General features: G+C 39.3%; 1 protein-coding gene across 1 annotated transcript in view; it reads left to right on the top strand.

The window, feature by feature from the left end:
- LOC135479014 (dynein axonemal heavy chain 8-like) overlaps positions 1-16215 on the top strand; it is a 106224-nt gene that overhangs the window by 24424 nt on the left and 65585 nt on the right. Inside the window, 13 exon segments of the mRNA XM_064758715.1 lie at positions 22-138; positions 385-526; positions 1753-1948; positions 4244-4346; positions 4863-5004; positions 5692-5876; positions 6555-6681; positions 8075-8310; positions 8856-8960; positions 9156-9269; positions 10098-10160; positions 11046-11284; positions 12277-12517. Coding sequence (XP_064614785.1) covers positions 22-138; positions 385-526; positions 1753-1948; positions 4244-4346; positions 4863-5004; positions 5692-5876; positions 6555-6681; positions 8075-8310; positions 8856-8960; positions 9156-9269; positions 10098-10160; positions 11046-11284; positions 12277-12517 — 2010 coding nt within the window.

The raw sequence follows: 16215 nt of genomic DNA, 5'->3' as shown, positions 1-16215 counted from the left end.
CGCACATATTTGGCAATTCAGGTGAATGACATCAAGACATCAAGGATTGATAAGGTCCTTTATGACATCAGTGAGACTGTACTCTGCGAGTTACCAGATAGACCTTGGACTGTTCAGCAATTTCTGGACTACTCAGAGGTATGTATATTATTAAAAACTAAGTGTAAGCCTGTAAAGCTGTGATTATTCTTTGTTATTTTCTTGATTGTTTTCTGATTATATTCGTATTTTGCTAATATATGGAGAAGTCTTTTTGAGGTGAATTTAAAATGCCTGTAGTGGCTGGTCAAGCAAAATAAGTATCACTGTTTGATGAAAAAGAGATGTAAGACTTCCTTGAACAGGCAGCCACATTGGGTTTAATCATAACAATGTGTCATTCAGGAACACACGAAAAGCATAGCAGTGTATTTAAACCGACTGAACCGCACCCTGGAAACATCTGTGGATGAACTGATCCAGCTATTTATGAGCAGGGCCAATGTGAGCGAAGGGCTGGATTACGAGTCCAAGACCAGCGTAAACGGTAAGTACGTCCTTGGAATATGAAAGTTCACCTAAAATTTTTTCTTGCAGGCCTGGCTGAAGGTAAGTGGCCACAGACATGTTGACGCAACCATCCACACAAATTTACTCAGGTCTTCCTGAGTTCATGGAGTTGAGAATGCTCAGTATGATTCGTAACAGGAAGCCTTAATTAAAATTAGTTGTTTTAATCTGATAAGATCGGAGACTGCAGTCCAAAGGTTTTCTTTTCATCAGACGTTTGTTTGTGGAAATTTGAAGGTTTCTCCGAGAACTGTGTGGCAGTAGTTTAGATCAGAGATAGTTGTGTGCCTTGGCTGTGGTGATGTGACATAGCCCACAAGACTGACTGACTGGGTTGAATATTGCGTGTATACGTGTAACTGTAAGCTTGAAGGACTTCAGTGAATATAATTATATATTTATGTACCTAATTCTTCGACCTGTTTGCTTATGAAAGAGCAGCTGTGCAATTTAAGTGACTTTTTCATTGGATTTTGAAGACAGAACTAAAAAAAATTGTTTTTTTTTTATTTTGGCCCATTTCAGGGCCTGACAAAAAGTATAATTTTATCAGTCTACACAGAATAATGCCCTCAGTATATGCTGGAATAAACACCATGCAAACATGGGAAAAGGTTGAAGAATTACACAGAGGTAAAAGGGTTAAGGCATATCACTAGCAACTGCAATGTACTTGCTTGGAAATAAGCAACTGGAAATATGGACAAAGTCTTGCACCAAATATTGTATTGACAGGGCCCAATTTGACGGGACAAAACTGACAGGTAAATAACATACAGTAGTAAATTATTTTTTGAATAATGTATATAGCTGGAAGATTTGCCATTGTGTCCTGCAACAACTAAAAAATTATTTCCAGGCTTGTAATAAGGTTTTGAACTGAATACACAAGGAAATGGTAATGATATGTGTTGCGATTTCCAAGCTACAGTGTTACAAGTACAGACCGAGAAGAAGCCTTTGCTGTTTATTTTTGTCATTGATGTTTGTTATGCCGTACTCGAATATACAAATATTTCACTTCTACAACAGCAACATGCATTATGATAAGATGCTTTTGTGGCAGGATACTGCTTCACTGCACTACAAATGTTTGCAAGTTTAAATTTAGCCTGGTACTTCTGTAAATAATTTGATGATGTTAGTTTTGATGGGTTTAAACGTTAAGTGCCATTATATATCAGGATATTTTTGTGTTGACAGCTGAGAACACAGATGAGGATGTGTCGAGCAGTACCAGTCAGAAAGACAAAGAAGAAGTCAGTGCCACCAACGATGAACAGCAGGTTAAGGAAGCTTGTGATGAGCTTAAAGAGTACTTCCAGAACAAACTGGTGGACTCGCTGCAAAGAGCCACGCGTTATTCACTTGACTGCATGAGAAAGCGGCTATTCTATAGGTAACAGACATAGGCTGTCTTATTTGTCCTCCTGGCAAAGTGCTGAGCTCTTCATGTAGATATAGTTTTTATTTATCTGTCAGTTACTGCACAAGGTCGTTGGCTGAAGTAGTGCTCCTGTTGCCAATGAGATTACCTCATTCCCAGCTGAATGGTTGCAGTGACTTTAAACTGGCTGCAGTTTAAAGTCACTAGGCTGGTCGCGTAGCTGCACAGTGAGGGCAGTTAGTTTCTCTGGGTTCTGCTTGGCTGTAGTTTAAAGTCAGAAGGCTGATCTGGTAGCTGCACGGTGAGGGCAGTTAGTTTCTGTGGGTTCTGCTTGGCTGTGGTTTAAAGTCAGACTGCTGATCAGTTAGCTGCACGGTGAGGGCAGTTAGTTTCTGTGGGTTCTGCTTGGCTGTGGTTTAAAGTCAGAAGGCTGATCAGGTAGCTGCACGGTGAGGGCAGTTAGTTTCTGTGGGTTCTGCTTGGCTGTGGTTTAACTCATTCGCTACCACAACGTCATACAGCCCTCGCTACTGCAACCCTGATCACCGCTTGGTCCACAGCAGGCCACAGCAGAAATACAATTTTGCACTAAAAAATTCAAAGTTTTTGTTTTATGATTTTTAGATAATTTCACCAACAGATATTTGGTGGCAGTTTGGTATTTTCGGTCTGTGAAGCGTGTAAACATAAAATTAATCACTTTATTAAAACAATGTATCACTCGATTTGAGTAAAATTGCATTTCCATGGTTCGCGTTGTTGTTACAGTTTCCGATAGTTCAGGTTCGCATCTCTCATTATTTCTGGAGCGCAGTTGACCTAAAGTTAATTCCTCTTTGTCAGAAGACTCTTCTATGTCACTGCTAATATCAGAAACCGAAGTATCTGAATCGAAATCCTCTCAAATGTCTTTATTCATGAAGCCCTCAAAATCATTGGCTGTACTCGAGTCCGCCGTTTCGGCAAACGCCTCAACGAAAGTCGTAGAACCTTCTCCACATTTTTTCGCGCCTTTTTATCGCTTGCAACCATTGAAAATCTACAAACACGGTTCGTGTGGCATCGATAGGGTCTAATAAGGCAGTATTTGAAAAAAAAATCCCAATTTCCCTGCAAACATCGACCAGTCAGAGACAGTGTTTTATGCAGCTCAAGCCGCTCGCAGAGAAATGAAGTACTGTCAAATGTGCGGCTTGAGCCGCTTGCGAGGACCAAGGGGTATGGCTAGGCTGCGGCTAAAGCTGCTCCCGAGAGCAAATGAGTTAAAGTCAGAAGGCTGATTAGGTAGCTGCAGGGTGAAGGCAGTTAGTTTCTCTGGGTTCTGCTTGGCTGTGGTTTAAAGTCAGAAGGCTGGTGGGGTAGCTGCATGGTGAGGGTAGTTAGTTTCTCTGGGTTCTGCTTGTTATACTCCACCCATGAACAAGACTACCATTCCATATGACATTATTAAATACGGCATTGTAATCTAATTAAACAAGGTGACAATCTAAAAAATCTAGTCATATGACCTCATCAAAATCACATATAAAATTCACTTTCTACTGTTGCAGAAGTTTGATCAAGAAAGCATCTCCCAAAGATTGTGTTACTCTCATGTACTTGTGGTGTGATGTGTTTATCTCGGATTATCGTTGGTTTCCCTCTAGCCCTGCCTGGTTTCCTCCCACCATAATTTTAGCCGCCATCACATAAGTGAAACATTCTTGAGTACGGCGTAGAACACCAACGAAATAAATAAATAAATAAATAAATAATCAGTACTTCTGTTCACTCTTCTGTACCTTAATCTTTATCTGCCACAGCAGCCTTTTTTGTCATTATTTCTTTACAAAGAAATTAGTGTATTGTTCTATGGGTGTATCAACTAGTCTATGTTTTTTTTTTTTTTTAGATACGTTTGTTTGTCATCTGCTCTTGATTCAGTGAGGTCTTTATACGAATTGTTTTCAGTCACTTCCAGTGGTGTTTTACATGCAGTTTCAGTGAGCACAGTTCATAGTGAAACTTTTGCAAGCCAAAAGACACTACTGTAATTCTGCAACGTTTTTGCATGTTTGCAGGGAGTATATTCAAGCATATTCTGAGGGCATTATTCTGTTTAGACTGACAAAATTGTGCTTTTTGTGAAGCCCTGACATTGGTCAAACCAACCAATGCAGTTTTCTCTCCAAAATTACAAAGATGCGTAAACCATATTGAAAGTTGTCGGTTCATAAGCAAGAAGGTTGAGGAATTAGGGTATTTGAACAGGACTGCAATCTAGAATGTTAATGTGCTATCTGGAAAGCTTTGTGATGAATGTTTCAGTGGTCAGCGCAGGAAAGGAAGCTCCTATGATGATTCCAGCAGTAATGTCAGCTCCAGTTTTCCCTTCATCATAACAAGTATTACACTGGCAATTCCTAATGTAGTAAGTGAAGATGTAGCCTCTCAGTGTTAACCATTTAATACAGCCTCCAAATGACTGTTAACAAAGATTTTCTATTTATCTATTTATTTATGTTTTGATTGATGTTTCACACCATACTCAAGAATATTTCACAAATACAAAGGCGGCCTATTATGGTGAGAGGAAACCAACAGCGATTATTGTTGTCAAAGATTTTGTTTACACAGCGAGCAGTATTAAAGTGCTATTTGAAAGCAGACATAAGCAAGAGCATGTTCAGGCTCAATTCTGAAAATGTAATAACTCTCAGATGCATGATGTGATACAGGTACATGTAGTTCAACTTCAGTATAGTTTTTAGCCTTTCAAGTACAGATTGTTACAGATCAAGACAACCTTGTTCAGATTTTTACAATACTTTCATCTGTAAATAAATATTTCATCTCATTTTAATTTTTCACCTTATTCAAAATTGCCTTTGTGTAATAGACTTATATCAGTCAGGTATTGACAAATATGTTGTCACTGTGTACATAGGTGCTGAAGCCAAGTCTGGATGACATTCAGCAGGCCATCAACAAGGTGACCCAGTTTGTGCTGGATGTGAGTAAGGGGGTGTACCAGTGGGGACACAATATTCTGACTGAGGCCTCAGACCCACTGGACTCACAGAGATCAGGTAATACCTATGGGCTAACTGCTGCACGACTGTGTCGAAAAAGGATATTTAATTCTTGAAAGTCTGAACATAAGTTTCAGCTGTGCCTTTTGGGTAATAATTGAAGATGCCAAGAATTGAAATAGTTACCATTATTGTAGTCATTTTATAAGTGAAGGCTTGTTCTGTCATATTTTTTTTTCCTGGTCTTGTGTTAGGGCTAAAAGGTTCAGTCTGTAAACATAAGTATTGTACAGTTTGTTTCCATGGTTGACTGGAATTTCTGTGATCCAAAGATAACATCAAGACCTTTTGTCAGTTTGTATTTAATACTGGGGCAAATCTTTAAGTTGAAATGATGTAATAATCAATCACTGGAAATATGTAGTAAGCATGGAATTCTTACAGGTCTTTGAAAAACTGAATGTAATGTAGTCGGAATTATGCCCCTCTCTAAACATTACTGACTTATTTTACAGGTATAATTTTTTTTACCCCTGCATTTCATTGCCACTGATGTCAACATGTCAGTTTGTTTGGCGCTGATGTACTTGTAACATGCATAAAGTGGCTTAATTATGCTTGTCACATTAAAAGTGATGTAAATAGTTTTTGAAATTTTTTTCATATCACTCATGCTGTGAAATTAGATAATATTATGAATTGCATTAATTATTGTGACTGCTCAGTTGTATTGAACTTTGCCAGACCATGCCCAGAATCATTCTGTGAAAAACTACCACAAGAATGTGCTGGAGAACAAAGATGTGAACAAGTACCTGATGATGCTCTCCTCTGCTGTCAACTCCTTCAAACCTGAGATGATGGAATCTCTGTCACAGTACAACGAATTCAGCTTCTTGTGGGAGGAGGACCGAGATGACACAGTGGCTGTAAGACGTTAGACTACCAGCATTAGTAATAATTAAGACTCTACATGCTTTATAAGTTACTGTAATACAGAGTCAACTCTCCTGAGAAGAACGTACATTCATCAGAGCAGAGTTTTTAACCTTGATACAACCCATTTAAAGAACAGACTTGGGGCAACCTGACTACCCGATTTTTTGTCACCAGTATTGTTTTATGGACACAAGTTAGCTTTATCCTATAACCTAGAGTTCATGGTTAAGGAACGCCATGCTAAACGCTGATGCCAAGACGGATAGTAAGTGTACGGGATGCAAGATCTGGTCTTGTTTTTTTTTAGATGAACTTGATAAAAACAAACATTTTATTTATTTCTGCCTCTCCATAGTTACAAAAATATTAGCCTGGGAAATAAATATACGGGTAGTTTCATGTTCACAATATATTAGAAAAGGATTAAGTCTGCTGTCTCAAAGCAGTTTGTATGTCATGTTTTTGAGATCATGATGGTCGCGCGGGATTATGTCTCTGGCTCATGAATACCTGAATGACAATGAAACACAGTTCATAAAAATTTACAGTAATAACAGAGACTGATCTTTTTTACGTTATCACCCATGTCTCAGAGATATGGACTTAATGTATTAACCATATTTTTATGTATGTGGGCAAACTTTTTCATGCCTTGTTCTCTGTTGCAGAACTTTGCTGCCAATGACCCAATATTGTCAGAGTATAAAAATCAAGTAGAGAAGTTCACCAGGCTTGAAGCGGAGGTAGAGGAAATTCAGCCATCATTCATTGTAGGACCAGTAGAGTTAGTGACAGGTTAGAGAGATTCGTGAAATGTTTTTTTCAATATTGCCACCGTGGTGCTGATACTGTTAGCAAGATGCTGCTGCCTTCATTCAGTCCTAAAAGTTTCACTAGCATCCATAGCATTTGTACCCCGCCTCAAATCTAAACAAATCTGAAACAAAAATCTTCATGCATAATCCTGTCAGGACTGTCACTGTGTTTGTTTTGGAAAATTTAACCAAGACATTAACATCAAGATTAAATTTTGTTCTTTGTCCAGAGTCATGACAAACTTATGATCCCACTCCTTCATGTGGTAATCTTTATCTGTGTGTGACATTTTCTGATGGTAATCATGCCAGACGGAGCATGAACATGTACTGCAGGCTTTAGGGTATTATTTTAATTTTTCATACCGAGGCTGTCATTGCTGGGCCAAGATGGGACATGCATAAAAATTTGCTTGTGGGACTTCAGGCAGAGCAAAAGTGGTTTGGAGTTCAAGGGAAAAAATAAATCTTAGCTCAGTTAAGGCAGCAGTGTCTTTGTGGCTTATACTAAATTAAAGTACTGAGTGGAAATATTGTGCCACAGAGACACATAAGGTCTAGGTATTGTTGGCTTGTGCATCTTGCCCCAGGATCATGAAGCTGTCTTAGACTTCAGTCAGACGTAGTCTTAACTTCAAAACAGTTCACTGCACCAAACTTGCATCTCACCTCAAGAGTTTTAGTGTTAATACTAAGGGTCTTGTTTGACCCTTCGTGTCAAAAATAAAACTTAATGTTTAGGTTCGAAGAAATGTGCAGCAATAATACCACAAGCTAAGACGAATCTGACTTGGGTCTGAGTCAGTTTTGTCATCCTGGGGCCAGGGGCTGATTGTGATTTAAGTCAAAATTTGTGATATAATATTACAGTTATTTTGCACCCAGGATTTATTTATTTATTTGATAGGTATTTTACGCTGTACTTAAGAATATTTCACTTCTAGGATAGTGGCCAGCATTATAGTGGGAGGAAACCCGGCAGAGTCCGGGGAAAACCCACGATCATCCGCAGGTTGCTGACAGACCTTCCCAGCATGAGGTGGACTCAAAGCAACCGCATTGGTGAGAGGTTCCTGGGTCATTATGCTGCGCTAGAGCGCTAACCAACTGAGCCACGGAGGCCCTCTTTGTTCTCAGGAAACCAGAATGTTGACCATCTCATCAATGTTGTCCTAACACAAGTGTGTAAAAAGTTTAGACGTCCGGTACCAAATATGAAGCATTGTGAAGAGGTTTTAAAAGTGTGACTTAAGCCAGAAACGGTTTAGTGGAATCAGCCCTAGTACTCAAAATTAAAGATATTTAAAAAGGATTTCCTGAATGAAATTGTCTTTTGTGCAGTGTTTACTAATGTGTACACACTTTTGTGACAGACAATTTAAAGCTGGCCCTTATCGTAGAGATACATGCTTGGAGGCTGCTGTATGGAAAAAATCTGAATGCCAAATACCGTGTAAAGATGGAAGAGATCCAGACATTTATAGAGGAGTATGAAAAGCGTCTGAGCAGGCCCATAAAGGATCTGGAGGATGTACGAGAGGCGATGGGAGCATTGGCACGAATCAGGGAGGATCACATCAAGATTGACATGACACTTGGTCCTATTGAGGTGAGTGCTTCACCACGTGAAGTTACAAATCAAGTTTGAGTTTTGGTGCCGCTTTTGTTCATTGTAAAATTTACGCAGCCTAACGTTTGTTAAAGACCTCTTGTCTTTTGCCAGTAAGGTAAGGTACATGACACATGGGAAAGTTTCTCAATAATTTGTGAAAGATTAGTGCTTTACCCAGTGTACTCTTTCCTGCACCTATAAAACTGATTTTGTGCAAGTGAAAAAGCTTGAGTATGGCATTCAACAACAATGAATAGATAGAATCTTCTTCATGTCATGCCACACAAGCCCTCTTCATAATAGACCTTTCAGAGCTGTCAATCAAGAAGACAGGTGGCCAGTCATAAGCAGTATTGTTGCAAATAGGTCAATTGGATTTCCCACACATTGGTTACAAATGTTCAATCTTTCTGTGGTGGGATATAAGATGTGTGGGATTCATCCATTTTGTGTTTGTATTGACCCTTTATTTATACTTTCATGTCCCTACTGGTACATGCCGTTGGATTTAACATATGGCTTTGTTTTATTGATCTTAACAGGAGTGTTACAGTATGCTGTATGCCTTTGGAGTTTCGGTGCCAAAAGAGGAGACTGACAAAGTGGATACTTTAAGATATTCTTTTGAGAAATTGCTCTTACAGGCTGTGAGTATATTTAGTATACATGTAATTTTGTTGAATACATCACCCTTCTAGGGGTTTTGCTATCCACGAATTTGTAGCAGAAGTGAGATTAAAATTGAACTCAAACAAATAGTATACTAATAGTGTTCAGCCCAGTCTGCATTGAAATAATGAAAGTCTCGTTCTTTAAATTCACCATGTATTTCCTTGTTTCAGGGCCATGTACAAGATGAGCTTGTGAGGCTTCAGCCAGGCTTTAAGACAGAACTCCTGGAATCTGTCATTGTGTTTCAACATGACCAGGGAGAATTCTTGGAAGATTATGATTCTGTAAGAGAATAATATGTGATTATATTATGGTTAGGTAGTTCCAGTATTGACAGGTACCTCAATCAGTAAGGTCACAAGTTCAAATCCAGGTCCCTTGGCTTTGGCTTTGGCTTTAAGTTAAGAGATTCACAGATACATATACCTTATACGTGTGTCATTATTTCCTCTCTTGCATTGACTTATTTCTTGAGTTCAAATAAACTTGCATGAAGTCAATGTTATCTGCAGTGTATAAATGTTGATAAATGTACAGAATATGTGCAGAATACTAATTGGCGTACATATAAGTCTTATGAGATATCTACATTACAGAAGTTTGTGATAGTTCATCATTTTGTATCGTCGCTGTGAGGTATACCTGTTGTATGCAGGCCTTTCCTAAGTGTTGTCAATGGATAACAGCTGCTCTCTTTTGTGGTAGCTTATTCTGGCCTTAATTGTCAGGAAACTATTTTCATACTTTTGCTTCTGGCTTCATTAGTAAATTTGAGTGAAAATTAAATGAGCAAAAAACAGCCAAGAATTTACTAAAAAAAAATAGTGAAACAATTTCTTGTGTGTGAAACGATGAAGGTTACCACATTCGTGTCAGAATGTGCATACGTACGTGTAGCCTTCTGAAATTCCCTTAATCTCTTTTTATATCAGTTTCATTGAACCATCTGTCTTTTACTTCCGTCTACATTTTATTTTAGCTGTTGATTAATTTGTTTTAGATCTATGCGTAAAGGACATGTACATGACTGTTGAAATACTGTATTAATGAATACTGACATAACAATCAAGTCCCTTTCCTCTGTCCTCCTATTTATTGCTTACTGTTCACAGAGTGGACCTATGGCAGAGGGAATCACTCCAACCGAGGCCAATGACAGGCTGGTAACATTCCAGGTACTCCAGTCTTGGTCTATTTCTTTACTTTGGATTACTCTCTTTACCACTGTACAACACTGCTATAACAGTGTATATCTCCTAGCTGCAGGATGGACCTAATGCTGTCTTATACATGATGTTCAGCAGGCTGTGGTCTGGTGGTTAAAGGTGCTTGTTTTTCCATCACTGGTACACACAAGGTGCAGATTGAAAACCCAATGTTGGACGAGATTTTGTAGATTCCAGTGGGCATTGGTGTCAGTAAGTGGTTGACGATGCTCATGTGGCTGTTTGTGCGAAAAGTTTGTCAGTAATTTGGAGGTTCACCACGGGCATTCCACTTTCCCCTGTCCATCACGCTGACCGCTATTGCGTGGGTGAAAAATTTTTCAGTGTGGTGTTTAAGTACAATCAAATCAAGCAAATGCTGTGTATGATGCCTTCTCACCAGCAGAATACCATCAGACATGCCGCCCTATCCAACTATACATACAGTACAGTGATACATCCTTAACGGCTAGGTGGGGTGTCCTCCAACCATAATGCTGACCGCTGTGTGAGATATTTTTGAGTACGATGTAAAAAACCAATCAGATAAAAGAAATCAAATACTTTAAGCATACCCGTATATGCAAGGCACAGGAATGTGGAGGGGTGATTGATTTTGCTTGTACATTGGTCCATTTTTCAGTTGTCAATTGTTCTGAAATAATACTAATAATAAGCAGTCAACATTGATGTCTTGTGTAGTCTTATATGAAGTTTGACTGCTTGCCTTTAACCAATATGACATATCATACGGGGAAAAGTTCGCCAGTATCACCTTGCCAAAGCCAGTTTTACTTTGGGCACACAGTTTGCTCCACTTTTAATATAACGGCCCCCCATAATTTCTGATTTCAGAGTCGTTTTGATGATCTGTGGAACAAGTTTTCAATTTACTCAGCTGGTGAGGAGTTGTTTGGTTTACCAGTGACCGAATACCCCAGGCTCGGCGTGGTGAAAAAGGAGTTAAGCCTGTTACAGAAGCTGTATGGATTGTACAACACTGTCATGGTCAGCATTAACAGCTACTACGACATACCGTGGACAGAGGTGGACATTGAGAAGATCAACGCAGAGCTCTCTGACCTCCAGAACAGGTCACTAAACTGCATAGTTAAACATCCAAATCATTCATTTAGAATAGTTTACTACATTCATAAACTGTGCTATTGATAGGTAGAAAAAATGAGATCTTTTTTGAGTTCAAGAACAACAGAAAATATATCTATTGTTGAAACTTGTTCGTAGCACTACGTATTCATGCATTGACTTGTGAATTACAAAGCAACACCTGTCACCAGATTATTTCGAATTATTTAGAACTTTGATGCCTTCATGTGCTTCTGAAAGTGCACTTTAGATGAAGTAGAGTGGTGTCTGTTTGAAAGGAATGTGAATTAAGGGTGTCATATTTATGAATCATATCAATCAATGAATTTTCACAAACTGTAGTCATTATCACTAATAAAAAGAAAAGTCAGTATATGCTCACAGTTATAATTGAAATTGGTCCAAGTGACAGAAATCACCAGAAAAGTAGACCAAATGGACATAAGTGCTGAGGGTCATCATACACCAGATAGGAGGCCATGCATATTACAGGCTAGCTGGAACAAACTCCTTTCTTTCCTGAGTTGGTGTCGACATAAGATGATAGACTAAGATAAATGATAAGTACCTTTCAGTGTTTTGTTAGAACTGCAAATGACCAAAAATTTTCCCCCTAAACTGCATTTATAGATGTATCAACAGAAGAAAAACGGCAGTCAGCAAACTACTTCATGGTATCAGATACAATAAAATGCTTTTATGCTTATATTTGCAGGTACCTATATGGGATACATTGTCGACGGCAAAAAAATTGTGCTGCCATTTTAAATGTCATCTACATACAGTTAAGACTTCTAGATGTCTAGTGACAAGTGTCTGACCAAGAGTAGACAATCTAGAGCGATATTCAGTTAGGAGTCAAACGCAATTCATATTTGTATTCAGCTGATCCAACTCAAAAAAGTATGAATTTCTTAAGGCAGTGTGTCCTTTTAAATACTGTAATAAAGAATGATTCTACTTACGTTGTGATTTCTAGATGTCGTCGTTTACCCAAAGCCTTAAGAGAGTGGCAGGCCTACTTGGACTTAAAGAAGAAAATTGACGACTTCAGTGAGAGTTGTCCTCTCCTTGAGATGATGGCTAACAAATCGATGATGACTCGCCACTGGGCCAGAATGTCTGATTTGACGGGACACAGTTTTGATGTGGAATCTGACAGCTTTTTGCTGAGGGACATCATGAAAGCTCCACTCCTAAAGTACAAGGAAGATGTTGAGGTAAGTGCATGAATGTTTAAAACTGATGTCAGCCACCTTATTGAGGGATTTATTTTTTGAATTATTTGGTGTATTACTCAATATTTCACTTATATGACGGCGGCCAGCATTATGGTGGGAGGAAACTGGGCAGAGCTCCAGGGAATCACATGACCAATACCAGATTGCTGGCAGACCTTTCCATGTATGGCTGGAGAGGAAGCCAGCATGAGCTCAACTCACACTGACTGCGTAGGTGAGAGACTTTTGGGTGATTGTGCCAAACTGGCACACTAACCTCCTCAGCCACTTGAACAAGTTGAACAGTCCAGTCCGAGGCCATGATAAACGAACCAGTGGCACTCTTTTTTGAGTAAAGAAAATATAAGCTGTATGGATTACAGCCATTTTCACATCATTATAATGTCCCAGCTCTAAGATCCCCCAACTCTTACATGTAATTCTAATCCTTATAATTTTGTCTTCATCAGTGCCAAAGGCATTTGTTACTAATAGGCTTGGTCATATATCCCTGATAGAACAATCCTGAGAGATTCCTCATGTTTGTGGGTTTACTGCCGGCACTCTGGTGGGTTTACCGCAGGCACTCTAGTGGGTTTACTGCAGGCTCTCTAGTGGGTTTACTGCAGGCACTCTAGTGGGTTTACCGCAGGCACTCTAGTGGGTTTACTGCCGGCACTCTAGTGTGTTTACTGCCGGCACTCTAGTGGGTTTACTGCAAGCACTCCAGTTTCTTCCACCCGTAAACCTGACCACCTCATATGGCGTTGAACTTCAGTGAAATAAATGAGAAATGTTTATGGTATGTCAGCAATTGTAATAGAGGGCATGAATTGTACCTCCTCACCCATAAAGCTGACTGTTGTCTTATTAGGGTAAACTAATGAACTAGTGAATTGACTATGGCATTAAACACAATGAGTTCTCACTTTCCACCTAATACCCTAAATTGGGTACTGTGGATAAAATTATTGAGGTGTCTTGTAACATATAATGGGGAGGCGGCAAAGTTTTTTAAGTGAGTGTTTTTACAGGGTTCCCACTCTACCTGGAAATCAGGGAAAACCTGGAAAAAATATTTCAGTTTTTCCAGTCAGGGAAAAATCAGGGATTTAAAAAAAAATGAATAAAATCAGGGAAAATCAGGGAATTTTGTTTGCTGAAGGTGTCGAGGTTGCATAATGCTGAAGTCCCCATTATACACACACACAGTCCCGTATTGTATGCTTGGTTATGGTGGCTTTTTAGTGTGGAAACTTGATCCTCTCTACATTTATTTCTTTCTTGCTTGATGGCTGTGTTGCATGAACTTTCGGTATATTATAACCTATCAACACCTTCTAACACTAAAAGTCCAAAAGGGAGTAGCGCCCCTTGCCTCCAGAGCTGCAGCTGCTGTCTCCTGCTGCATATATGATATAGCCTAGGCCTACATCATTGCGTAAGGAGATTGTAAGTTAAAAATACTACATATCACAAAGCGTTAATGCTAATATGCATGGAGAATGACTTACATGTAGGTTGATTATGTTAATTATATCCCATGCTTCTGTGAAAGCAGGGTCAGGGATATTAATTTACAAGTACATGTAGGTCTGTCCATGCACCCATCATTCTTGCTACATATGTATGTCTGTCCACCCTGATTTCACACTTCTGTTTTCAAACAGTACATGCAATTTCCCAACTTATTTCATTTTGACTAAAATAGGTATCCACATTTATTTCAGGAGTCCTCACAATATGTTTGAAAACAGAAGAGTTACATGTTTTGCATATCTAATGACCCCATTCATTTTGATTGGTTCTGTGTCAAACCAAGATTGCTGAGAAGAGTGGATGCAAATTTTTTATATAGGTTGTAAATTTATTTTCTACTTTCTGATATTTGGTCTTTAAAATATGATCAGTTATTAGTGAAATGCCCAGTAGATCATTATAAAACCTGCTGAAACCACCATGCTTGCATATAACACCGATTGAGACACGATCCTGACCGTTCATTTATGTGTTTTAATCAAAGATGAAATAACAACAAGAGGATGAACTTATTTAGAATTTCATTCGTTATCTATTAGCTTGTTTGCTGCTTGCTACATATGTGTTGTTATCCTGTTGTAACTTTTGCTTTTTGCTATGGATCCTCTGGTGTTGGTATGTGCTCTCTCCTAGCTTTGGCCTGATCCTGTCCTAACATACTGTAGATATACTGACGAACTAAAACCCTAGTCTGTCAATCATCATGTCGTGCAAAATCCGTCTGGTTGCAAAAGGAAGAGTATAAAAACTGGATAAAGGAAGTTCCTCAAGATAGTAGCAAGGCCTTCTGTGAAGTCTGCAAGAAGACGATTGATTTAAGCAGCATGGGGCAGACAACACATATCTCACATGAAGGGGAAAAAACATGTTCAAATTCTTTCCCTGAAATCTGGAGCAACATCCCAGCCGTCTATAAAACTGTTCTGCGCAGGCGACAATCCCTCTGATACAGTACCGTCAACGTCATCTGAACCAAGCAAAACGAGGGATGATGACTTAGCAACAATGGATGTTAAAACTCCTGGAAGGAATCTGATAACCTCTTACATCAGTTCTGGGGATGTCAAGAAAGCCGAGATCAGATGGGCTCTGAAAACAATTATGTCTCACTTCTCCTACAACAGTAATGCAGACATTGGGGATGTGTTTAAGGCAATGTTTCCTGACAGTAGCATAGCTAAGAACTTCAGATGTGGGTCACCAAAATTGGCATACCTTATTTGCTTTGGTATTGCTCCATCCATGGACAAGCTACTAAATAATGTGAGAGCAGCAGTAGGCTATGTTGTCAGCTTTGATGAATCACTTCATCTCTGTGATTAGGATGGGACAGATGGATATCATAGTCCACTATTTCTATAATGGTAAAGTTGTCTCTCAGTACCTAGACAGTCAGTTTTTGGAGCATGCAACAGCAAAAGATCTTCTGTCTGCATTCAAACAAGGCACATCAAACCTAAATCCAAGTAAGCTGTTACAAGTATCCATGGATGGGCCAAATGTGAACTTCATGTTTCTAAATGACTTATTGGATGACAGGAAGAAAGAAGATCCAGATCTCCCTGGGATCCTTCAGCTTGGCAGTTGTAGTTTACATGTAATCCATGGGGCATTCACTGCAGGCATCCAGAAAACTGACTGGAATTTGGAAAAACTTCTCCGCGCCATTTGGTACCTTTTTGCCGATTCTCCTGCTAGGCGAGCAGACTTCAAAGACATCACAAAGACCGAGCTATTTGGGCTCCAGTTCTGCAGCACAAGGTGGGTGGAAGATGTTTGTGTCGCTGAGAGAGCTGTAAAGATATGGCCTAACCTGGTGATGTATGTGAAGGAAACTCTCAAGAAGCCCAAGCAGCAAATACCAACAGTTGCATCCTTTGTTAATCTCCAGGAATCTGTGGTCAGTGATCCACTCATCCTGGCAAAGCTAGAAGTTTTCTTCTCCACAAGCAACCTTGTTCAGCCATTCCTGAAGAAATACCAGACGGACAAACCAATGGTACCATTTATTACAGAAGATCTGTGTGATATCTTGAGAAGCCTCATGGGCAGGTTCATCAAGCCATCAGTTCTAACAGAGGCCACTACATCCTACAAACTGGCATCTGTTCATGTTGATGACCAGTAAAACCTGCTAAACCCTGACAAAGTAGATCCAG

This window comes from Liolophura sinensis, chromosome 12 (assembly GCF_032854445.1).
Source record: "Liolophura sinensis isolate JHLJ2023 chromosome 12, CUHK_Ljap_v2, whole genome shotgun sequence".
Lineage (NCBI taxonomy): Eukaryota > Metazoa > Mollusca > Polyplacophora > Chitonida > Chitonidae > Liolophura > Liolophura sinensis.
The sequence above is the reverse complement of the archived record's forward strand: the minus strand, read 5'-3'. Positions and strand labels throughout refer to the sequence as shown.